Source organism: Anolis carolinensis, chromosome 5, assembly GCF_035594765.1.
Source record: "Anolis carolinensis isolate JA03-04 chromosome 5, rAnoCar3.1.pri, whole genome shotgun sequence".
NCBI lineage: Eukaryota > Metazoa > Chordata > Lepidosauria > Squamata > Dactyloidae > Anolis > Anolis carolinensis.
In genome coordinates this window covers 995179-1020098 of record NC_085845.1, presented here as the reverse complement: position 1 = coordinate 1020098, position 24920 = coordinate 995179, and the positions used below count along the sequence as shown (strand labels likewise).

General features: G+C 48.0%; 1 protein-coding gene across 1 annotated transcript in view; it reads right to left on the bottom strand.

Moving 5' to 3' along the window:
• Positions 1–24267, bottom strand: part of hspa12b (heat shock protein family A (Hsp70) member 12B) — a 56455-nt gene extending 32188 nt beyond the window's left edge. Inside the window, exons 1-7 of the mRNA XM_062983550.1 lie at positions 23956–24267; positions 14562–14623; positions 6911–7011; positions 5524–5648; positions 3214–3400; positions 1810–1914; positions 221–337 (exon numbers count right to left, since the gene is read on the bottom strand). Of these exons, the coding sequence (XP_062839620.1) occupies positions 221–337; positions 1810–1914; positions 3214–3400; positions 5524–5648; positions 6911–7011; positions 14562–14604 (678 nt within the window). The 5' untranslated portion in view covers positions 14605–14623; positions 23956–24267. The remainder of the gene's footprint in view (positions 1–220; positions 338–1809; positions 1915–3213; positions 3401–5523; positions 5649–6910; positions 7012–14561; positions 14624–23955) is intronic.
• Between the last annotated feature and the right edge of the window lie 653 nt (positions 24268–24920).

The window sequence follows — 24920 nt, the reverse complement described above, 5'->3', positions numbered from 1 at the left end:
AATAACACTTCCAAACCATGAACTAAGTTCAGACTAAAACCCAGAACCAACCCACAGACTTCTTTCTACCATGAAGGCTGTGAGCCAGCACAGGAACCGTGTGGTATTCCACCTCCTCCTCCTCCTCCATTGCACCAATTCTAAAAGGGACTTGGAAGGCGCCCTGCTGCAAGGAGTGTAGTCACCCATTGGGAGGTCTGACCCATGGCTTGATGCTCACCAAGTAGGCGGCCTCCCGCATGAACTGCTTGGCCGGCTGCTTCCAGATGGCTGGGACGGTGATGACCCACCGGATGGCATCCCTCTCGGGCAAAGCGGGACACTGGTCCTTCAGCTCCTGCAAGAAGAGACGGAGAGATCGGACTGCAGGCCGGAGCAAAGCCAGCACAGGCACCGTTGGTTAGAAAAGTGCCTTTCACTTTACAACAGGATCTGACACTGAGGCTGCGGAAGATCAGTCTCTACACACATTTCTATTGGTAACTTCATTCATATCCCTGCTCTTACCCCAAGATCGGAACTCAAGGCAGCTTACAAGTTTCACCAGTTGCAAAGTCCACAATACATTGGAAATACCCCTTTGTTCTTCCATGTGCCACAGAAAAACATAATGTCATTGGAGGTGGCATGGCATAAATTACATGTGCACTAGGCCTGTGCAATCAATAAAAAAAATGTTTCCATACCCATTACGAAATTAGGGGGTTTAATAGTTTCTAAAGCAGGTATGGGCAAACTTCAGCCCTCCAGGTGTTTAGGACTTCAAGTCCCACAATTCCTAACATCTGGCGTTTACTAATATCAGTTTGAATATACAAAACTTACGAATTAGATACGACCTTCAAAGATTTGCACATCCCTAATGCGCACCATGCAAATTCCAGGCAGAATTCCAGGCATAAATGACGTGCAAATCCCCAACGGAATGGCAAGATAGTTGTGCGCCTTTGAGTCATTTTTGACTTACGGCGACCCTGTCAAGGGCTCTTCTGGAGCTGAGAGAGTGTCACCCAACAATTTCCATGGCTTTGAACCCAGGTCTCCAGAGTCATGGCTCAATGCTAGATCATGCTGCCTCCAACAATATGATGCTCTCCCCATTGCACAGTGAGCCGGGCCATGATGTGCATGCACTACTCAATGCAAAGCTCAAAGGTGTGGTGCATGGCTGGATGCCACAGGTTGCCAAATGGGTGAACAATCAGACTTGCAAAAGGTAAACCTGCCAATCTGGAGCATCAACAGTACTATCATTTGCTCCTGCTTGTGGAGAGAAAAAGTGGGGTATCAATAATAATAATAATAATAATAATAATAATAATAATAATAATAAGTATTAGTATTGCAGGACAAACCAGAGAAGAAGGTCCACACAATTATAATCCCAATGATGCTCCTTTCCCTGCCCTGAGTCCCTCCTATGGCATCATAGCATTCCAAAGAGGCTTTTTAATAATAATAATAATAATAATAATAATAATAATAATAATAATAATAACTTCATTTGTATTCCACCCTATCCCCCCAAGGGGACTCAGGGTGGATTCCAACATACAATGGCAAATATTCAATGCCTCCATGATCAAACAAATATTGCCATAAAATCCCAGAGAAACCCCGCCTAAGAAAACAGTATTAAAACCTAACATCAAATGAAAGCCAAACGTCAGCAAATTAAACCTAACATTGATAAATTAAACTACATGTAAAGAATTCTCCAACACAGAGAACTAGTGCTTGGTGAGCGACGTATCCCAGGTCTCCATGGGATACCCATTGCAAAGCACGCACCCGTGCGCACCCGTTTACCTGCACGGCTTGCTGCTTGAAGAAGCGGAGGGCGTGCGCAAAGACTTCCAGCGCCTGCACCTTCTTCCCATTGACGGCTTCCAGTTCGGTTTTCATGGTCAGGTCCTTGGAAGCGGGAAGCCAAAGAAAGAACCGGAAGAGGGAGAAATGGACAAAAAAATATTACCGTAATTAGAAAAAGAGAAAAGCCAATCAGCCTTGGGTGCTAGATGACGAGGGTCAAGACAAAGTCCTTCTGCAGCCTGCGAGGCAGGAAATACCACGATTATGTTCCATATGTTCACTTATGACCCATAGGATGCCCATTGCAATGCATGCACCCATGCGCACCCATTTACCTGCACAACTTGCTGCTTGAAGAAGTGGAGGCCGTGCGCTTTTCTCTTTTTCTCTCCACAAGGAGACTTAAAGCAGCTTCTTCAGATACACCCCATCATCCTCAGTTAGCATGGCTTTGTCTGGATGATGGGATTTGCAGTCCCACCTCTACAGAAAGGGTTTAGTTTGGTCAAGACTGGCTGACCTGACCTGTGTCCCCTGGATGGATTGTATGCAACCCCCATCATCCCCAATCAGCACAACTGCCCAGTGATGATGGGCTTTGCAGTCTGCCACCTACAGAAGGGGTTTTGGTTGGGAAAGGCTGGTCGACCCAACCTGCATGTGTTGGATGATGCAACCCTCAACCAGCATGGCTTTCTGTGGATGATGGGTCTTGCAGTCCAACACCTACAGGAAGGGTCCAGGTTGGGAAAGGCTGGTCCTTGGATGTGTTGGAGGCAACCCTTATAGTCTACGGTCAGCATGGTTGTCTATGGATGATGGGTCTTGCAGTCCGACACGATAGAAGGGGGTCTATTTGGGAGAGACCCCTGTACAGTTAGCCTGGCTATCTGTGGATGATGGGTTTGCAGTCCAACACTATGGAAGGGGGTTCAGTTGGGATCCCTCTATGGTCAGCCTGGCTATCTGTGGATGATGGGCTTGCAGTCCAACACTATGGAAGGGGGTTCAGTTGGGATCCCTCTATGGTCAGCCTGGCTATCTGTGGATGATGGGTTTGCAGTCCAACACTATGGAAGGGGGTTCAGTTGGGACCCCTCTATGGTCAACCTGGCTATCTGTGGATGATAGGCCTTGCAGTCCAACAGTAGAGAAGGGGTTTCATTTGGGAGAGACCCGTCTATGGTTAGCCTGGCTGTCTATGGATGATGGGTCATGCCGTTTGACACGAGAGAAGGTGGTTAATTTGGAAGAGACCCCTCTACAGCCATGCTGTCTGTGGGTGATGGGCCTTGCAATCTGACAACTAGACAAGGAGACTCGTTTGGGAGAGAGCCCTCTGCAGTCGGCCTGGCTGCCTGAGGACGATGGGCCCTGCAGCCCTCCTCCGCAGGGACTCACGCTGGCGCTGTGGATCTTCATCTTGAACTTCTCGAAGTAGAGCCACTCGCGCGCCTCCTCGGGGTCCAGGTCGTGGAAGGAGTCCCTGGCCGTGTAGCCGAAGCTGTGGAAGGCGCCCTCGGGGGTCAGCAGCAGGCAGGTGGGGGTCTTCTGGTGCGCCACCCCCGGGTCCCCCCCTTCCCACTTCCTGCAGGGACGGAGGGAGGGAGGGAGGGAGGGAGGGAGGGAGAAGCGCCGTCAGCAAGGGGCACCCAAGGGACATCCAGAACAAGCCCTTCCTTCCGCCCGGCCGGAAGGCACCAGACGAGCCCTCCCGGAAGATGCCCACCCGGCCTGAGAAGGGGTCACAGAGAAATCCTGGAGTTGGAAGAAGCCCCAAAGGCCATCTAGTCTTACCCCTCCGGGAGAGACAGAGGCAGAGAGAGAGAGACAGAAGTGACAGACTCATAGAACTTGGAAGACGGGACTCCCAGGGGCCATCCATCCATCTCCATTCTGCTAAGCAGAAAGGCACCAATTCAACCCCTCCCGACAGATGGCCATCCCGCCTCTATTTAAACACCTCCAGAAAAGGAATCATAGGCAAGTTGTACAGTTGGAAGAGATCCCAAGGACCATCCAGTCTGACCCTGAGAGAGAGAGAGAGAGAGAGAGAGAGAGAGAGAGAGAGAGAGAGAATGGATGTTGCTAGATAGACATATAGGTAAAGGTAAAGGTTTCCCCTGACGTTAAGTCCAGTCGTGTCCGACCCTGGGGGTTGGTGCTCACCTCCATTTCTAAGCCAAAGAGCCAGCGTTGTCCGTAGACACCTCCAAGGTCATGTGGCCACTGGCATGACTGCATGGAGTGCCATCAGCTTCCCGCTGGAGCGGTACCTATTGATCTACTCACATTGGCATGTTTTCGAACTGCTAGGTTGGCAGGAGCTGGAGCAACAGCGGGCGCTCACTCCGCTCCTAGGATTTGAACCTGGGACCTTTTGGTCCACAAGTTCAGCAGCTCAGAGCTTTAACACACTTCACCACCTCCAGATTGACATATAGATACACTCATAGAATGCTGGCGATCTCAAGGGTCTTCCAGTTCAACCATTCAAGCCTCCTGACAGACGGCCACCCAGGTTCTGCTTAATAACCTCCAGAGAAGGAATCATAGAAGAGAGCGAGTTGGAAGAGCCCTACCCACAAAGAGAAAGAGAGAGAGAGAGAGAGAGAGAAAGGGAGAGGGAGAGAGATAGAATGCTACAGTCAGACGAGACCCCAAGGGCCATCCAGTCCAACCTTTAAGAGATGGCTAGCCAGACAGACACACACACATATATCTAATCAGTCCTAGACTGGAAGGGACCCCAATGGCCATCTAGTCCACCCTACAAGACACACACACACACACACACAGTCAGTCCTAGAGTGTTGCACTCTGGCGCTGAAACCCCTTTTCACCCCGCACCAGAGTCCAGTCGTCCTATCTAAAAAATGTTTATTGAAGAAAGCAGGTAAAAGGGGAGGAAAGGGCAATTCCAAAACAGCAATAATCCAAGAAGGACAAAGTACATAAAGTCAAGAGAGCCAAAATCCACTGCAGTACTTAAAACATAAATCCATGAACACGGCAACAGGAGCTTTTTCAAGGTAAACGCTTCAAGGAAACAAAGGCAGGGACCAGAACAGGAAACTCGAGGATACTTGAACCATGAACTTGAGAGCAGTGACAGCCAGGAAATCCACCCCATGTGGCAACGTTGTCTCCTCTGAGAGGCGTGAAGCCAACACCACTTAATTTAAACCCTTCCAAGTAGCCATAAAATCATGCCGGATGCACCTGTTCTTCAAGGTGTTATCACGGATTCTCTCAGAATGTCTAATTAGTTTATTTTTCACTCCCTCCGTCCTCAAACCTAATCTGGCTTCTTGAGAAAACTCCCCATCAACTGAAGACCATTTTTCAAGAGAAACGGACCCTTTACTTCTGCCAGGGAATGATCACAAATCATCGGCCTCATCTGCTTGCAGTTCTCTCCTAACACTGATAGACGCCTCACTTTGAAACCCATCAAACCCCTCGTCCTCTGAAATGTCAGAAAAATCCTCTGCCACTTGCAGAGCAACAACACAGAGACCCCAAGGGCCATCCAGGACATCCTATAAGAGGAGATAGATATAGATAGATAGATAGATATAGATAGATAGATAGATAGATAGATAGATAGATAGAGCCAAAAGAGACTCCAAGGGCAGAAGGACACAAGCCAAGCCCTCCCGACGGATGCTCATCCTGGCTCTGTGTCCACACTTCAAAGGGAGCAGATACCTCATCATGTGGATGGCCTCTGGGTCGCTGGCAAAGCTGAAGGCGTAGCCGCTGGACGTGGTCCCAAAGTCAATGGCCACCACCACAGAGAAGGTGGCGTGTCGGCGTGTCCGGACTTCGTTCCTCTGTGGACGGAAAGCACAGAAAGTCCGGTTGTGGATGGACGGAGGCCTCTCCAAGCCCAAGGGGTGCAGAAACAAACCAGGGCTCAAAGTCCTAGGATACATTTTCTTTTAAATTACAAAACAGTTAACATTAAATCTGGATTAAACAGCAGTGATTGAATATCACTACGTAACATGCTTGTTGTTCCTAGGTTATTAATGTCATTTCAAAATAATATATGTATGCGAATCCCATTGGTCCAATGGGTCTACCCTGGTTGGGACTAACTAGAGGCTAAATAAATCTCAGCCAAACCAAATGCCAAGGATGCCAGAGTGGGTGAACTGGCACACTAAGCAAGGGAGCAATTCATCTGCTCCGGGTTGTAGTCCGAACTTTCAGAGGAGCTTCTCAAGGTGCCAGACCTCTTTAGAGGCCAGCAACCATTATCATGGCATCCTCCTCCTAACACTCCTACTCCTGCATTTGTCTGAATTATACCCAGCTTCCATTCCTTGAGCCACAAAGCCATTTCTTCACTTCACTTCACTTCACTTCACTTCACTTCATTTCTTAATTAGTCTCTCTGCACCAGAGTGCTCCGAGCGACATACAATTTAAAATATCATTCCACAATATAAAAACATTCAACATAAAAACATTCAACAGTGACTATTTGGCAAATTAGATCTGATTTACTTAAATGCACAACCAAACAGCCAAGTCTTGAGCGCTTTTACATTTTAAATCTATTCCACTGTGTTTTAATCTTTGCACCATGTTTTTAAATATATGTATCTTATGGTAATGTGTTTCAACCCATGCATTGTATATATTTTATGGTGATGTGTCTGAACGATGTTGTACCCCACAATAATAATAATAATAATAATAATAATAATAATAATAATAATGATGTCGCCATCCCAGGTGACAGTCACATTGATGAAAAACAACAGGAAAAACTCAGCTGCTCTCAGGACCTCAAGATTGAACCTCAAAGACTCTGGCAGGGACCAGTGCAGCTGGTCCCGGTGGTGATGGGCACACTGGGTGCTGTGCCAAAAGATCTCAGCTGGCATTTGGAAACAATAGACATTGACAAAATTACGATCTGTCAACTGCAAAAGGCCACCCTACTGGGATCTGCGCGCATCATCTGAAAATACATCACACAGTCCTAGACACTTGGGAAGTGTTCGACTTGTGATTTTGTGATATGAAATCCAGCATATCTATCTTGTTTGCTGTGTCATAATAAAATAATAATAATTTTACTCACCGGTGATGGAGAGGGAGTGAGAGGAGCGATGTTGCAGCTTTCGTTGTGAAGCCCTGGCGAGTTTGGGGGAGACGGAGTGTGGGACCGCTCCCCATTCGCACCTGGAAAAAAGAAGAAGAAAGGCAGAGACATTCAGGGGCTTGTGTTGCCGAAGGCTTTCCTGGCCGGAATCACTGGCGTTGCTGTAGGTTTCCCAGGCTGTGTGGCCATGTTCCAGCAGCATTCTCTCCTGACATTTTGCCTGCATTTGTGGCTCATGGCATCTTCAGAGTTTCCTTTGGCAGTGAAGCAAGTAGATCTGTGGAATGATGGCCAGGGTGGGAGAAAGGAACCTTGTGTGTTTGAAATGTGAGTGTTGCAATGAGCAAGCGTGAATAGCAGTGAGTAGCCTTGCAGCTGCAAAGTCAATCAGTGAGGGTCTCTGCATAGAGGTGGCCTGGTCTCTGTTATAAAAGTCTTGCAAACCATGATACCTAGTCCAGAAGTCGTCACCTGAGTGGCTACAATTATGCTAGTTCTTCGATCCGGCTTTTTTATTTCTTTAAAAAAGCTTCAAAAGCTGACCAGTCCGTTTCTTTCATCACTCTTCCTGTACATTTCTTGGTCAAAAAAGTTAATTTGTCCATGTTTCTAATCTCCAAAACTTTATCTATCCATTGTTCTTTAGTTGGTACTTCTTCTGTCTTCCATAGTTTCGCTACCACAATCCTCGCTGTTGTTATAAAGAGGGTAAAAACCTTATCCTTATTTTGATCCATTTTATCCAGAGGTTCATATAGCCCTAACAGGAGGGTTTCTGGTTTAAATTCCAAATTAATTTCTAATATTTTGTTGCACTCTACATGGATCTCTTTCCAATATTTCATTAATTTTTTACAGCTCCACCACATATGTAGGTATGAGCCCACTTGTTCTTTACATCTCCAACACTTATTTTTACTATTTTTATACATTAGAGCTAACTTTTTTGGGGTCAAATACCATCTGTGTATTAATTTAAGCCAGTTTTCTTTAAGATCACTGGCATAGGTATATTTCATTTTCTTCTTGCAGATTAACTTCCATTCATCCATTTTTATCTTATTCTTCTTCAATCACAGAGTCGTTTCTGACTCTTTGTGACCACATGGCCCAGTCCAGGCCAGAGCTCCCTGTCGGCTGTGGCCACTCCCAGTTTCTTCAAGGCCAAGCCAGTCCCTTCAAGGATACCGTCCATCCATCTCGCCCTTGGTCGGCCTCTCTTCCTTTTTCCTTCCATTTTCCCCAGCATCGTCATCTTCTCCAAGCTTTCCTGTCTCCTCATGATGTGGCCAAAATACTTCATCTCGGCCTCTCATCTCCTTCCCTCCAGTGAGCAGCCATTGGGCATTGTTTCCTGGAGGATGGACTGGGTGGACCTTCTTGCCAAGGTCCAAGGCACGCTCAGGATTTTCCTTCAAAAGCGTCTCTCTTCCTTTTATATGTCTCCCTATATTTTTTGCCCATTGCATCATTGAGTTTTTTATCTCTTCCGTTTCAATTATGCTAGTTCTCTATTGCACTCTCCAAACGCCTGATCCCATCTCCAGGTCTCCACTTTTTTTCCTGAAAACCAGGAGGGAGGGGCAGTCTGGCGTCACTGAGGAGGGAGTGCCACAGACGAGGGGCCACCACTGAGAAGGCCCTGCCTCTTGTCCCAACCTGTCGTGCTTTCGAAGGTGGTTGGACTGAGAGCAGGGTCTCCCTGGCAGATCTTCATGCTCTCACTGGTTCATAGGGAGAGATATGTTCAGACAGGTAAACTGAGCTGGAACCATTTAGGCGTCATAGGGTAAAGCCAGCACTTTGGATTATGCTTGGTAGCAGACTGGCAGCCAGTGGAGCTGATGCAGCATGGGAGTTGTGTGCTCCCTGTACGTCGCCCCAGTTATTAACCTGGCTGCTTTTTGCTGGACTATTTGAAGCTTCCGAACAGTCTTCAAAGGCAGCCCCACATAGAGCGCATTGCAGTAGTCTATCCTAGATGTGACGAGAGCGTGGACCACTGTGGCCAAGTCGGACTTCCCAAGGTACAGGCGCAGCTGGCGCACAAGTTTTAATTGTGCAAAAGCTCCTCTGACCACTGCTGAAACTTGAGGTTCCAGGCTCAGCGATGAATCCAGGATCACTCCCAAACTGTGAACTTGCATCTTCGGGGCAGAGTGACCCCATCCAGCACAGGCTGTAACCCCTGTCTGGCCTTGCGACTGACCAGGAGGACCTCTGTCTTGTCTGCTTCAACCTGGTGAGTTCTATTCTGGAAATTATTGGCTTCTATTCTCACTTGGGCCCCCGGTGGTGACGCAGTGTGTTAAAGGGCTGAGCTGCTGAACTTGCAGACCGAAAGGTCCCAGGTTCAAATCCTGGGAGTGGAATGAGCGCCCGCTGTTAGCCCCAGCTCCTGCCAACCTAGCAGTTCGAAAACATGCCAATGTGAGTAGATCAATAGGAAGGTAACGGCGCTCCATGCAGTCATGCCAGTGGCCACATGACCTTGGAGGTGTCTATGGACAACGCCGGCTCTTTGGCTTAGAAATGGAGGTGAGCACCAACCCCAGAGTCGGTCACGACTGGACTTAACGTCAGGGGAAACCTTGACCTTTAACCTATTCTCACCAGGCTTCACACACAGCTTGGATCTCACTGTCCAATGCTGCTCCAAATTGCTCTATAACATTGGATTCAATTTCAATCCGTTTGTCCTCTTCCAGACCGTCACAGCTGCCAGGCACCGGTTCAGGACCTGAACCGCCTCCTCCTTCGTTTGCCTTCCTTTCCGTCTTTCTTCCCTTCCCTTTCATTCCCTTCCCTCCTTCTGTGGTGGACGGCGCTCCAGCTCCAGCCCCACAGCCTCCCAGGACCACACCTGGTCCCCATTAAGGGGCGTGAGTTCCTTGCTTGCCCCCTCCCAGCCCCCCAGAAAGCCCACATATGGCTCCTGAAGTGAGGACGAGGAGGAGGGGGGGGGGCCTGGCTTCCACTCTCCACATTTGGGGCAAAGGAGGGACAAAGCGGTCCCATTTTGGAAGCCAATCAGGGCCAGCCCTGGTCAGTCCTTGGGGGGTAGGGTGGGGGGGGGGGGAGACCATTTAAAAGAAAGGCCTGTGTGTCCAGGGGATGGCAAAGAGAAGAAGGGCTGCAGCATCTTGCTTTTGCCTGAGCCTTTTGGGAAAGTCTGCAAACTGGAGAAGAGAAGCCTGAGAGATGGGGACGAGAGAGCCAGGTTTAAGGATATGAAGGGAGATCAGATTGAGGATGGAGCCAGCTTGTTTCCCCCTGCTCCAGAGAAATAGGTTTACGTTGCAGGAAAAGATATTCCCTCTCTATCAGGCATGGGCCAACTTTGGTGCTCCTGGTGTTTTGGACTTCAGAAACAGGAGAAGTCCAAACAATCAAACAGGAGACAGCAAACAATCAAATGCCAGTTGACACTGGCACAGGATGCCTCCAGGCAACAGAGGCCAGGCTATCTCTATGCAGAGACCCTCACTGATTGACTTCGCAGTTTCATGGCTATTCAATGCTATTCAAGCTTGCTAATTGTAGCATCCACACTTGCTTTACATAGAGAAGGGCATCATTCCACACGGATATAGACACTCCACTTGCTTTATGGATTGATGTATTGTTCTGCATAATGTCGTTTTATTGTGTTTTTACTCTTTGTAATGTTTTACTTGTACTTTGGTTGTTGTTTTCGGGCCTTTGTCCCGTGTTAGCTGCCCTGAGTCCCAGCCGGGAGATGGTGGCGGGATGGAAAAACAAAGTTACTTACTTACTTACTTCTCTACCCCTATGCAGATACCTTCATTGATTGACTTTGCAAACTTCATGGCTACTCAATGCTATTCAAGCTTGCTCATTGCAACATTCACACTGTTTAAACTTGTTTAAACAGGCAAGGGTTCTTTCTCCCACCCTGCACATCATTCCACACGGATATAGACACTCCACTTGCCCCACTACCTCTATGCAGATACCTTCATTGATTGACATTGCATACTTCATGGCTATTCAAGCTTGCTCATTGCAACATTCACACTTGTTTAAACAGGCAAGGGTTCTTTCTCCCACCCTGTACATCATTCCACAGGGATATAGACACTCCACTCGCTTCACTGCCTACAGAACCTCTGAAGATGCCATTAGCCACAGGTGCAGGTGAAATGTCAGAAGAGAATGCTACCGGAGCACAGCCCCAAAAACTCACAGCAACCCCATGTTGCCACTGCACCTCTATTAGCATCAAACTCCACAAACTAAACTGCCTTGTGCCGGTTACGTGCATTAAACCCACCCTTGGCCGGGCGGAACCCTTGGGCGGAGGGAGGCCTGCCTGGACTCCCAACACTTTTAGGAGGAGACAACTTTTGGAGGAGTTAATGGCTTTATCGCAGGGCCGAGTGAGTGAGCGCCGGCTAAAAGGTTTCTTTGGTGACGAGCCCACCCGAGAATGGGCTCCGTGTCCTGGGATTAGTCGGAGAGGCGCTCAATGGCCGGAAGGACAAGGCATCATGCGCCCTGAGAGGGTTTCCCTGTCTCTGACGGTTGTCGCCTGAATATTTCATGGCCGACAAAGAGAGAAAAGGGGATCAAGAGGCGGAAGGGAAAGCGACACGGAAGAGCCATTCCTTGCTCCTCTGCGATCCTCATCCTCTTCATCATCGAGGGAGGGAAGGAGGCGAAGGAAGGAGGGTCGCTCTTTAAGGAACAAATAGTGGCTCTAGCAGGGAAACAAAGGCAAAATGAGCAAACAAAGCGCAACACGAAAACGATGCTTGCATGCTAAGCAAACAAGGCCGTTGCGTGTGTAAATAATACATCGGACGACAAGGGTTTGGCTGAGATCCGACAGCGCTGGAATGTAAACCGTTCCGTGTCGAGCTGTGAATTAATGGTTCTAGGCACCCGGCGTGGCAACGTTGCACCACGGAGCCAAGGCACTGCAAATTGCAAGGGCATGCTTGCGTGCATGGTGCTAATTCCCGGGCAAGGCGTACGTTGCATCCCCACCAAGGTTTCATAGAGGCCATGTGGTCAAGGTGGCCAAAGCCGCTTATCGCACCTTAGCACTGGTTCACCTTAATGAAAAGCAGTAAAGAAAGCAATAATCCAATTGAGAGTGCAATCCATAAAACACAGTTCTGAATGTTCGTAGATAAAAGTACAGAGTCCCAAGAACAGCAAGGCGATTCCGAAGAAACCAGAAAACATGAGCTTCAAAAGTATAATCCAAACACAGATTCCAAACATGAGACGAGGCATGAACCAAAACTAAGCAAGAGCTGAATCTCCAACAGCGATGTTGCTCTGACTGAAATCTTTCCCAATGACATCTCCTTTAAATCCTCCTTGCAAGCTAGAAACACATTCCTCTGAGCTCTAGCCCCCACGCTTGCCTCCAATTCTCACAGAGCGTCTGGTGCCCGATCTCAGTTTCAACCTGGAATCCTTGAATAACACAAATTCATCCCCCTCATTCCCATCTGGGCTTTGTTGATATTGACAGTTCTCAGATTCCCGTGAAAGGTCATCCTTATCGCAAACTTCAGCAGCATCTCTGCTAAACGCAGAGGTTTCCACATTCCCCTGTTTTGTCTGTCTTTCTAAGCCATCAGCACTTTCCGAATCCACCTGCATTTCAGAAATGTCAACATTCCCCATTTCGGCCCATTTCGGCACATGTTGCACGTTGCCTGGGTTCTATGAATTAGTCTCCAGTGTTAATATTGTATGTTTTATGTTGATTTTAACGATTGTTTTTACTGTAATTGATGTTTTTATTGGATAACTGTTTTATTGCTGTGTTTTGATATTTGATTGTTTTATCGGGCAAGGCCCCATGTAAGCCGCCCCGAGTCCCTTCGGGGAGATGGGGCGGGGTATAAAAATAAAGTTATTATTATTATTATTATTATTATTATTATTATTATTATTATTATTATTCCCAGGGACAAACTGCTGTTCCACATTTCCTGGAACAGACTGCTCAAACCCAAATCCCCTTTCAAATCCCCCTTCATCATCGGACTGAACCACAACACCGCTAAAGAACAAGCAGCAGTTTGCTTTGGCCTGAGCCTCCTCCCAAGGGCAAGGCTTCACGGAGTTTGCAGCAAACAAAGTAAGCACAGGACTAATGGGGAAAGTGGGAGGCGCAGAGGGAAACTGGGCCATTTTAAAACCAACCCAAAAAGTGGGATGGCAAGGAATCAGAAGTGCATTGCAGTTGATGGGAAACAGGTGCCTCCAACCTGCTTGATGGCGCTTATCCTGCTCCAAGGTCTCTAAAGGGTTTAAAGGTACAGGTCAATAAATACACTCTAAGCCAGGCATGGGGAAACTTTGGCCCTGTTGTAGCTCTGCAAGCGTCAGAGGATTTTTCTGAGTCTGAGGGGGATGATGGGCTTCAAAGTGATCAGAGAGAGTTGCAAGCAGATGAGAGCAATTTTGTGGGTTCCTGTGCTCATTCCCAGGAAACAGGGGAAAGGGAAAGTTCCAGTTCCCTTGAGAAAAGGCCTTGAGTCAATGGGAAGTGTTCTCCAGAAACGGGATTAGGCCTGAGAACACAAGGAGTGAAAAACAGACAAATGAGATATTCTCAGAGAATCTGAGACAAGACCTTGAAGGCCAGGTGTCTTGGACATGATTTCATGGGTGGTTTGGGATTCAGGCCTCTCAGAGGAGACAACATTGCCATAAGGGATGGCTTTCTTGTTTTTGCTCAAGTTCTCGAATCAAGTATCGTGTTCTGGTTCATGTCTTTGTTTTCTGAAAGGGTTTCCCCTGGAAAAGTTCCTGATTTCATGTTTATGGATGTATGTGTGAAGGACTGCTGTGGATTTTGGTTCTTTTGACTTTATGCTCTTTGGCATTTTTGGATTACTTCTCTTTTGTACTTTCTAGTCTACTGACCCTTTTGGAATGGTCCTTTCCCCCTTTTTAATCTGCTTTTTAAATAAACCTTTTTAGATAGAATCACTAGACTCAGGTGTGGTGCTGGGTGGAAAGGTGTTTCAGGGCTAGAGTGCAACAGGCCTTCCAGGTGTTTTGGATTTCAAATCCCACAATTCCTAACAGCCTACCGGTGACTCAGACATGGGTCTCCTTGACATTTGCTCAACGTAAGATGACTAGGACAAAACTACAAGGCTAGATTATGCAAATAGTCGTGAACCCGTTGAGACAGCTTCTGCAAACAGCTATGACATTCGGCTTACTAGATAGTACTTACATGACGTGGACCATGGACATCTCACCTGATTTAATGCTTAATGATTAATATAAGTTGGAGGCAACTACACGTGTTAAGGGATTGCATTAGTCGGTAAAATTCCATTGTTAATTAGCCTCCTGCGCATGCTTGTAAAATGCTATAATGGAAGTCCACCCCAATAGGAGTGTGGTAGTTCCTTACTCAGCATGAGCTGACACTGTCACCACTATTTTGCAAATAGTAAAGTGCTGAAATCCAAATCTGCTGTCCGTCTCTTCCTTTGGTATATGGTATAAGTGGTCTATGGAGAGTATGGATTGCCTGCTACTTGATTCCTCTCTGAAAGCCAGTTTCCTGCACCAATGACTAGTATTTTCCAACCTGCTGGTGCAGGAATCCAAGAATCCCAGTCCTTACCGATTTGGAGCGTCTGCATCGGAGGAACGAGAAGCGTCGACATCTTCACATTCCCTCTGGAGCTGAAAGGCAGGGAAAACACTTCGTCAACATTGTTTGTGCCTCACTAGAAGCACCACATCAGCTACGTCTACTCTATAAGGTTAACACAGTTTGACACCACTTCAACTGCTATGGCCCACTGCTACGGAGCCATGGGGGCTGAGGGGGAAAAGGAAGGCAGAGGATGCCTGCCATAGATGTGGGCGAAACGTCAGGAGAGAGTGCTTCTGGAACATGGCCAGGCAGCCCAAAAAACTCAAAGCAACCCAGCGATTCTAGCCTGGGAAGCCTTCCTCACAATGTTTCCCCTTCTTCCATATTTTGGGTTTCTCCCTCTCTCAATTTCTCTCCCTTGCAGAGGGTTTCCTTCCTCTCCCTCCTCACTCCCTGGAAGTGAAAGTATTTTGTTTCTGATGATGTAAAAAAAGAAAAGGCAAAAGCGAGCCTAGATTATAATTTCCATCTGTGGGATGAAAGGGCAGGGCTCCAGACAGAACCACAGCAAGAGGAGGAGGAGGAGGAGGAGGACTGGGTTTCTTTCGCCCCAAACTCCCCCCTTGTCCAGCTCTGCAAAAAGAGAGAGAAAGAAGGAAAGAAAGAAAGAAGGAAAGAAGGAAAGAAAGAAAGAGAGAGCAGCCTTCCATCTCTGGCCGCCTTTTTCTTTCTGTTGCAATTTGCAGCAGGCAAAGTGCTTTGCACGCCTCACTTATTGTTGCCTTTCCTCCTGAGAAACTGGCTGATAAGACTTCCCAAAACATAAAATTATTTGTGGTCTGCATTCAAGGGCTGGGAAGAGGCCAGCAAAGGGAGCAACTCAACTTTGGGAGACAATTAAAAACACACACTGTCGTAGTTAAACACACACACTGCTGTGGATGCTAAATCTCGCAGATCCCTCAGAGTTGCTAAATATTCCAAGGTTTTTCCCAAGGAAATCAAGAGCCGTGTCTATACTCTTTGAATAACACAGTTTGGACCAATCTGAGCTGCAATGGCGCAAGGCGACAGAATAAGGGTAGTAGTTATAGTTTTGTGTGTTGTCAAAGCCTTTCATTGCCAGAATCACTGGTTTAACGCTTTTTCCTGCAATATTGTTTTTATGATGGTTTTACTGATATTGTTGATTTATTGTTGTAAATTTATGCGTTTTGATTTGTTTTTATATTGTGATGTTGGGCAAGGCCCCATGTGAGCCGCCCCGAGTCCCTACGGGGAGATGGGGCGGGATACAAGAATAAAATTATTATTATTATTATTATTATTATTATTATTATTATTATTATTATTTGCTGTGAGTTTTTTGGGCTGTCTGGCCATTTTCCAGAAGCATTTTCCCCTGACATTTTGCCCACAGGCATCCTCAGAGGTTGTGAGATATATTGGAAACTAGGCAAGTGGGGTTTATATATCTGTGGAATAATTTCCAGGATGGGAGAAAGAAAGAACTCTTGCTGTTAGAGGCAAGTGTGAATGTTGCAATTGGCCACCTTGATTAACATTGAATGGCCTTGCAGCTTCAAAGCTTGGCTGCCTCCTGCCCGGGGGAATCTCACCTCTCGCCTCTGCAGGAGTCTACCGTCCACCATGCAGCTGTGGACAAGAAGTTTACATAGGGACCCCCAACGCAGCAGCATTGCACAGACACAAATCAAGGCACATGGAAGGTCCTGCAGACTGACTCAACCAAAGGCTGAAGACCAGAATCATAACGTTGTAAGAGACCCCCAAAGGTCATCCAGTCCAACCCCCTTTCTGTCATGCGGGAAAAGCCCAATCAAAGCACCCCAAACAGATGTCCATTCAGTAAAAGCCCCCAAGGGAGGGAATTCCACCAAGATAAGGAACACATTGCAATGCAGGACAGCTTTTGTCATCAGGCGGTTCTTCCTCCCATTTAGGTGCAATTGTCTTTTCCTGCCATTTGAATCCATTGCGGCATTGTCAGATCCAACAAATGCTATGTTCTGCGAAGGACCAGAGGGATCCTCTCAGTTCCGCAGGAGTCTACCGTATACCGTATACAGCTGTGGACACGTCTATGGAGGGAACCCCAAAGTCAGCAGCATTGCCCGGACATGAACCAAGGAACACGGAAGGCACTGCAGACTCACTCAGCCAGAGAAGTCAGCCATGGCCGAGCCCTTGAGGAACCAGCCTGGACACAGCAGATTATTACTGAAGGACAGGGAAAGGCTGGGCCACTCTCACAACCGCCATGTCAGACAACACAGAAAAATCATTGAGATCCACAAGCATGTGAGCAATTTCAACAGAAAGGAGTAAACCATGAAAATGAACACAATCTGGCTCCCAGTATTTAAAAACTCTAAAATCAGGACAGTAAATAAAAAACAGCACTCAGAAAACTGTGGAATTCCAGAAAGGAAACTATCAGGACCAGCCAATACCTCCCAACAAAAGATTCCCCCAGGCAAAAAGCAGCTAGGACATGAAGCTGGCAAGGCCATTCATGCTAATCAAGGTGATTATTCACAACATTCATACTGGCCTACAAAAGACAAGAGTTCCTTCTCCCATCCTGGACATTATTCCACAGATATATAAACCTTCCTTGCTTAGTTTTCTCCATATACCTCACAACCTCTGAGGATGCCTGCCCTAGATGTGGGCGAAACGTCAGGAGCGAACATGGCCATACAGCCTGGAAAACACACAACAAACATTGCGGCATTGTGTCCCAGTCTCCAGACCAGCAGGAAACCACCTTCTTCCCTCCTCAATGGGACCTCCTTTCAGAGAGCCAAAACTCTTCTTTTCCCCAAGCTAAGCCTACTCTCCCGCTCCTCAGAGGGATCATGGCTTCCAGACCTTTGCCCATTTCAGTCCCCCTTCCCAGGACACTTTTCGGCTGGTCAGTATCCATGTCTAGGATTGCTTTGCCCAGAACTGGACACCGGGGTATTATTCCAGGTGAGATTTGACCAAAGCAGAAGAGGGAGGGAGCACGGCTTCCCTTGACTCCTCTTGGTGCAGCCTAGAGTCGCATTGTTGACTCATGCTCAGCTCGTGGTCCTGAAGGTGCCTGGGTCCCGCTCCCACGGCCTCTTTCCAAGCCAGGTGCCACCAATCCCACGTCTGTGCCTTTCGCATTGTTTTGTTCATTTTGGCCAACCAGCTGCCTCGTCTCTGAAGGTCCTTTTGGATCCTGATCCTCTCCTTTGGGGTATTCGCTCTCCATCCTGGAGGGCCGAAGTTTGCCTGGGCTTGCTCAAACTCGGAGAGTGAGTGGTCGGTCTCCCTGCTGAGGAATCATAGAATCATAGAATAGTAGAGTTGGAAGAGACCTCATGGGCCATCCAGTCCAACCCCATTCTGCCAAGAAGCAGGAAATCGCATTCAAAGCACCCCCGACAGATGGCCATCCAGCCTCTGCTCCAAAGCCTCCAAAGAAGGAGCCTCCACCACAGTCCGGGGCAGAGAGTTCCACTGCTGAACAGCCCTTCTCACAGTGAGAAAGTTCTTCCTGATGTTCTGGTGGAATCTCCTTTCCTGTAGTTTGAAGCCATTGTTCCCTTGCGTCCTAGTCTTCAGGGCAGCAGAAAACAAGCTCCCTCCCTCTTCCCTATGACTTCCCTTCACATATTTGTACATGGCTATCATGTCTCCTTTCAGCCTTCTCTTCTGCAGGCTAAACATGCCCAGCTCTTTAAGCCGCTCCTCATAGGGCTTGTTCTCCAGACCCTTCATCATTTTAGTCGCCCTCCTCTGGACGCTTTCCAGATTGTCAACATCTCCCTTCAACTGTGGTGCCCAGAGTTGGACACAGTGTGATTCCAGGTAACGTGGTCTGACCAAGGCAGAATAGAATAAGGGGGAGCAGGACTTCCCTGGATCTAGACGCTATTCCCCTCTTGATGCAGGACAGAATCCCGTTGGCTTTTTTAGCTGCTGCATCACATTGTTGGCTCATGTTTAACTTGTTCCCCACGAGGAATCCAAGGTCTTTTTCGCACACACTGCTGTCAAGCCAGGCATCGTCCCCCATTCTGTATCTTTGATTTCCATTTTTTCTGCCAAAGTGAAGTATCTTGCCGAAGTGAAGTTGCACATGCGCACATTGCCCAGAGGATGCCAACCTTCCCTTAATGTCCATGACCCCTGGCAATAAGTAAGCCCACAACTCAGCAACACAAGCCATTAAATCAGGGGTCCTCAACCTTTTAAAGCAGAGGGCCGGTCCACAATCCTTGAGACTGCTGAGGGGCCGAATTATCATTAAAAAAAAAAAACACGAACAAATTCCTATGCACACTGCACATGCCTTATTTGTAGTGCAAAAAAATATCCAACAACAATGAAAGAACAATACGATATTTAAAAATAAAACTAATTTTAACGTAACATAAACCTGTCAGGATTTCACTGGGAAGTGTGGGCCAATGAGATAGTCAAGTTAATTAAGATTGTTGTTGTGTGCCTTCAAATCATTTCAGACTTTTGGGGCACAGTGTGTTAAAAGTGCTGAGCGGCTGAGCTTGCTGACCGAATAGTTGCAGGTTCAAATCCGGGGAGCAGAGTGAGCTCCCTCTGTTAGCCCTAGCTTCTGCCAACCTAGCCGTTTGAAAACATGCAAATGTGAGTAGATCAGTAGGCACCGCTCCGGCGGGAAGGTAATGGCACTCCATGCAGTCATGCTGACCACATGATCTTGGAGGTGTATCTGGACAACGCCGGCTCTTAGGCTTAGAAATAGAGATGAGCACCAACCCCCAGAGTCAGACATGACTGGACTTGTTTACCTTTACCTTAAGTCTAAAACTGAGGGTGGGGCCAGGTAAATGGCCTTGGAGCGCCGCATCTGGCCCCCGGGCCTTAGTTTGGGGATCCCTGCATTAAATGGTCTGGACTAAGAACACTCTGGCCTGGCACTGTCCACCAATGTCCTGCTGAACCCAGTTTGACCCCCTGGATGGCCATCCTGGCCTTTGCTGCCCTTTCTTTGCACCCAGAGCAGCCAGCTCTGGAGAACCTGAGGCCATCCATGGGCACCAGGTGCCTGGAGGTGTCCAGGAGCTCTCCAGAGATCAGCAAAGGTGACCAGCAATGTTGTGATCTGCAAATCGGATTGGACGCCATAAGGAAGTGCGAGTAGGGCTTCCCTCTGCTGCCCTGGAGACTGGGACTCAATGGAGCCATGGGTTCAAATGACAGAAAGGAGATCCCACATGAACTTGAGGTGGAACTCCAGCTGTTCAACGGTGGAACTCTTTACCTCGAAGTTCAGTGGAAGCTTTTCCTCAGAGGCTGGATGGCCATCTGTCAGGGGTGCTTTGATTGTGATTTTCTTGCATGGAAGAAGGGGGTTGGACTGGACGGCCCATGTGGACTCCTCCAACTCTTTCTTCTATGGTTCTATGATAATTATGTCCTCTGTTCCATCATCTAGAACAGGGGTTCTCACACTTTTTCAGCCGCAGAGCCCTTCTTGAAGCAAAAGTTACTTGTGGAGACCCAATAAATCTTTATATGTTATCTATATATATAAAAGAGTGATGGCATCATGGCGACCCACAAAACAACAAAACTACAGGCCCCCCAACCTCGAAATTTGACAACACAACCCATCATCCACGCCTCTAGGTTGATACAACAAAAAGAAAAGAAAAATAAAGTCCTAATTAGAGAGAGAGGAATAATTGCTTTTATCCAATTGCTGCCAGTTAGAAGGCTAAGCTCCTCCAACTTGGTCTCCTAGCAACCCAATAAAAAAAAATAAAAAACACTAAAAATTGATACAATAAAATACTATAATAACAGAAAATAACTAAAAATAATACAAGAAAATAATAAAATATAATAAATAAAAATATAACTTACAATAAAATTAATAAAAAAAATGCAAATAAAGTCAAATAAAAATTACACAACAATTTTTAACCAATACCACCACCACGCGTGGCTGGGCACAGCTAGTATGTATATATAATGTATATATATCAGGCATGGGTAACCTTTAGGACCAACATGAACAGTATTTTGGTGGAAGACCCCAGGGACAAGCCAGTCCAACCTCTTTTATTCTGCCATGCAGGGAAAGCACAATCAAAGCAGCCCAACAGATGGCCACCCAGCTTTGGCAACAACAACAACAACAACAATAACAACAATAACAACAATAATGATAATAATAATGATGATGATAATAATAATAGGAATAAATAGAAGCAACCCCAGGGGCCATCTTGTCCAACTCCCTTCTTTCTGCCATGCAGGCAAAGCACAACCAAAGCCCCCCTAACAGATGCCCCCCCAGCCTTTGCAATAATAATCCTTTCTATGGATCAGGCCTAAATGCCCAAAAGGCGTTGGATCCTGCCTGACCTTGGAAGCTAAGCAGCGTCCACCCCAGTTAGGACTTTTGGTGGGAGACCACCCATGAATATCACAGACCAGGTAATGTTTCAAAGGACGGAACTGGCAAAACCACCCCTATGTAATCTATAGGGTGACCTTAGTTGCCAGGCAACTTGGAGGCATGTAGTGACACACACACAGACACAAGTCCGTTATTCGTGCGATTGTACTATTAGCGCACGATTGCAACATCTGTATTGAATTGACAGCCTTGTAAGCAGAGCACTAGAAGTATAATGTGTTGCACATGAAGCTCCGTGTCCTTGGATGGCGCGCAACCGCTTTGCTGCAGGAGAGCAGACACAGCCATGCCGCATTCCCCATTGAACTCTTATGGGGCGAGAAGCATAAGACTCAAGCGTAAACGTTAGCCATGCAAGCACAGCCTAGGATCGTGGCCAGTTGCTTTGGGAGCAGAAAGACCAGGCAGCCATGTTTGGCCTGGATTCCCAAAAGCGGATCTGTGGACCTGGCTAAAGACCCTGAGAGGTGAAAACGCCATAAGAGCAGCAACGGGGGCTGCATCTGCATTGTGGAATTAACACAAGATGGGATCCTGGGAGTTGTAGTTTGGTAAGAGAGCAGCCCTCTTTGGCAGAGAAGGCTCAGGCCCTTGGAAAACAACAACATAGCATGATGGAGCCATCACAGTTCAAGGGGCTGCCACCGAACTGCATTAGTTCTGCAGTGCAGACACGCCCTAGGAAGCCTTCCCTCACTTTGCAGAACGAAGCGCCATTGCCAGGCCGCAAACCAAAGGCCACATGCATGTAACATCAGACCCCAGAATTAGATCCCGCTTCCTTTCTGGACCTGGAGACAAAGTCCGGCCCAATGACTCTTATGGAGACGGTGCCGGACGGTGTCTGGAGGAGAAGCGCCCAAAGGCCGCGGTTAACCCTTGCTGCCCTCCCTCCTCCAAGCCCGGAGTTGCCTCTCGCAGAACACAAAGACACAACCCAGATTCCCCATTGTTTCCTCGCACCTCCGCCCCGAACGCAGGAAATTCCCTGTCGCTGGGATTCCGGCTGCAAAGGGAAACAAGCGAGGCCGTTTGCACCAACCCCTGGGAATCTGGATCCGTCTTTATCCGCCCAATCCAGATTTGCTCACATCCGCTGCCCTTCATCTCCCCAACACTCTGGCCTCGCTTCAGGTTCCCCTCTTTTCATAGAAATTATGGGTCACCGAGGCTTCCTCTTGCCTTCTCAACAACAGCAGGCATGGGCCAACTTCGGCCCTCCCTCCAGGAGGCTTGGACTCCAACTCCCACAATTCCTAACAGCTGGAGAGGCTCAAGTACAGAGAGAGGAGGACTTGAATGCCTTGGCTGTGGCTACCCATCGGAGAAGAGCACAACGTTCCTCTATGAAAGTGGTTCTCAACATGGGACCCCCAGATGTTTTTGGTTTACAACTCCCAAACATCCCAGCCAGTTTAGCTGTTAGGATTTCTGGGAGCTGAAGGCCAGAAACATCTGGAAGGAACCCACAAGTTCAGGACCACTGCTCTGTGGCATCCCTCAGCCTTTCACCTTTGAGACAGGAAGGCGGGATATAAATAAATATGAGGACAATAATAATAACTCCAATGGGACTTTTCTGATGCTATTTCCTCCTCCATTTTCCAAAGAAAAACTCCCTTGGTTTTAGTGGACCTGCCTCTAGACACTGTCTGGATTTCCCCATCAGCAATGGCACATTTCTCAATGCAATGTCCACCTTTGTTTGCCCAAAACAGCATCATCACATAGAGCATAAATCCACTTTCAGGACAAGGACCTCACTAAACTACAAACCCCAGAATTCTGTAGGAGGCAGAAACTGGATTTAAAGTGTGCCTATGCTCTAGTGCGGGGTCCCTGGTGGCGCAGTGTGTTAAAGTGCTGAGCTGCTGAACTTGTGGACCAAAAGGTCCCAGGTTCAAATCTTGGGAGTGGAATGAACGCCCGCTGTTAGTCCCAGCTTCTGCCAACCTAGCAGTTCGAAAACATGCAAATGTGAGTAGATCAATAGGCACCGCTCTGGCAAGAAGGTAACGGCGCTCCATGAAGTCATGCCAGTGACCTTGGAGGTGTCTACAGACAACGCCGGCTCTTTGGCTTAGAAATGGAGATGAGCACCAACCCCCAGAGTGTGGGTAGATGAATAGGTACTGCTCTGGCAGGAAGGTAACGGCGCTCCATGCAGTCATGCCAGTGACCTTGGAGGTGTCTATGGACAACGCTGGCTCTTCAGCTTAGAAATGGAGATGAGCACCAACCCCCAGAGTGTGAGTAGATGAATAGGTACTGCTCTGGCAGGAAGGTAACGGTGCTCCATGCAGTCATGCCAGTGACCTTGGAGGTGTCTATGGACAACGCCGGCTCTTCAGCTTAGAAATGGAGATGAGCACCAACCCCCAGAGTGTGAGTAGATGAATAGGTACTGCTCTGGCAGGAAGGTAACGGTGCTCCATGAAGTCATGCCAGTGACCTTGGAGGTGTCTACAGACAACGCCGGCTCTTTGGCTTAGAAATGGAGATGAGCACCAACCCCCAGAGTGTGAGTAGATGAATAGGTACTGCTCTGGCAGGAAGGTAACGGTGCTCCATGCAGTCATGCCAGTGACCTTGGAGGTGTCTATGGACAATGCTGGCTCTTCAGCTTAGAAATGGAGATGAGCACCAACCCCCAGAGTCGGTCACGACTGGATTAACGTCAGAGGAAAACCTTGACCTTTACCTTATGCTCTAGTGCAGGCATGGGTCAACTTGGGCCTTCCAGGTGTTTTGGACTCCAACGTCCACCATTCCTAACAGCCTACTGATTGCTGTGAGCCTGGAAAATTCACAGTAAGCCATCCTACTGGCTGCTAGGAATGGTGGGAGTTGGAGTCCCAAACACCTGGAGGGAGGGCCGAGGTTTGCCCATGCCTGCTCTAGGTGGCCGCAAGAAGAACCTCCTTTGGCCGGAGCCTTGTCCTTCTTCGTACCTACCTCTCTGTGCCCACCTTCTTGTTGGGTCAAGGAATGGGCTCAGCTCGGGGGCCTGGGGCGAGGCAAGGGCTCTGCGGTGGGCCTTCCTCCTCTTGTCCCGCGGCCGTCCGTTGTCCGGCCAGCCCGGCCGTGCCCCTGCCTTTCCCCTCGGCCTCTTCCTCCGGCGCCTGCCTTCTCTCCGCGGCCCACCCACCCCTTCGGCCCGGCCCGGCCCAGCCCTGGCTCTTTGTCAAACCTTTGCAAGCTCAGCTGCAGATGTGCCGGGGTTGGGGAAGGGGAATGCGAGGAGGAGGAGGAGGAGGAGGAGGAGGAGGAAGGGGCCCGGCTCTGGGGCAGGCAGACACACTCCAGAAGGAAGGAGACTTTCTCCAGGAGCGCCTGCAACCCCCCTTCCCTTCCACACACACACAGATATATGTGGGTGGGCCAAAAAGCTTTGCCTCCTGTGTCATCAAAAACCTAGAACAGCAGAAGTTGCTCCAGATCATCATCGCCCGAACTATCCTCTACACAAAACTATCATTCGACATAGCCATCACCATTAGTTTGTACACACTTGCACTATATTTGAGAAGACAGAAATGCTCGAGCACTCCAACGACTACCATGTCAGACTCCACAGAGAAGCCACAGAAATCCACAAGCATGTGGACAACTTCAACAGAAAGGTGTAAACCCTGAAAATGAACAAAATCTGGCTACCTGTATTAAAAAAAATCCAAAATCAGAACAGTAAATAAGGAGCAGCACTCTGAAAACAGAAGAATTCCAGACAGGAATCAATCAGGGGCAGCTAACGACTCTGAACTCTGAACCCTAACCTTAACCCCAGGCCAGGATGCGAGGCTGGGAAGGCCATTTAATGCTAACAAAGGCGATTAATTACAACATTCACACAGGCCTCCAATATTTATTTATTTATTTATTTATTTATTTCCAATATTTCTACCCCGCCCTTCTCCCCG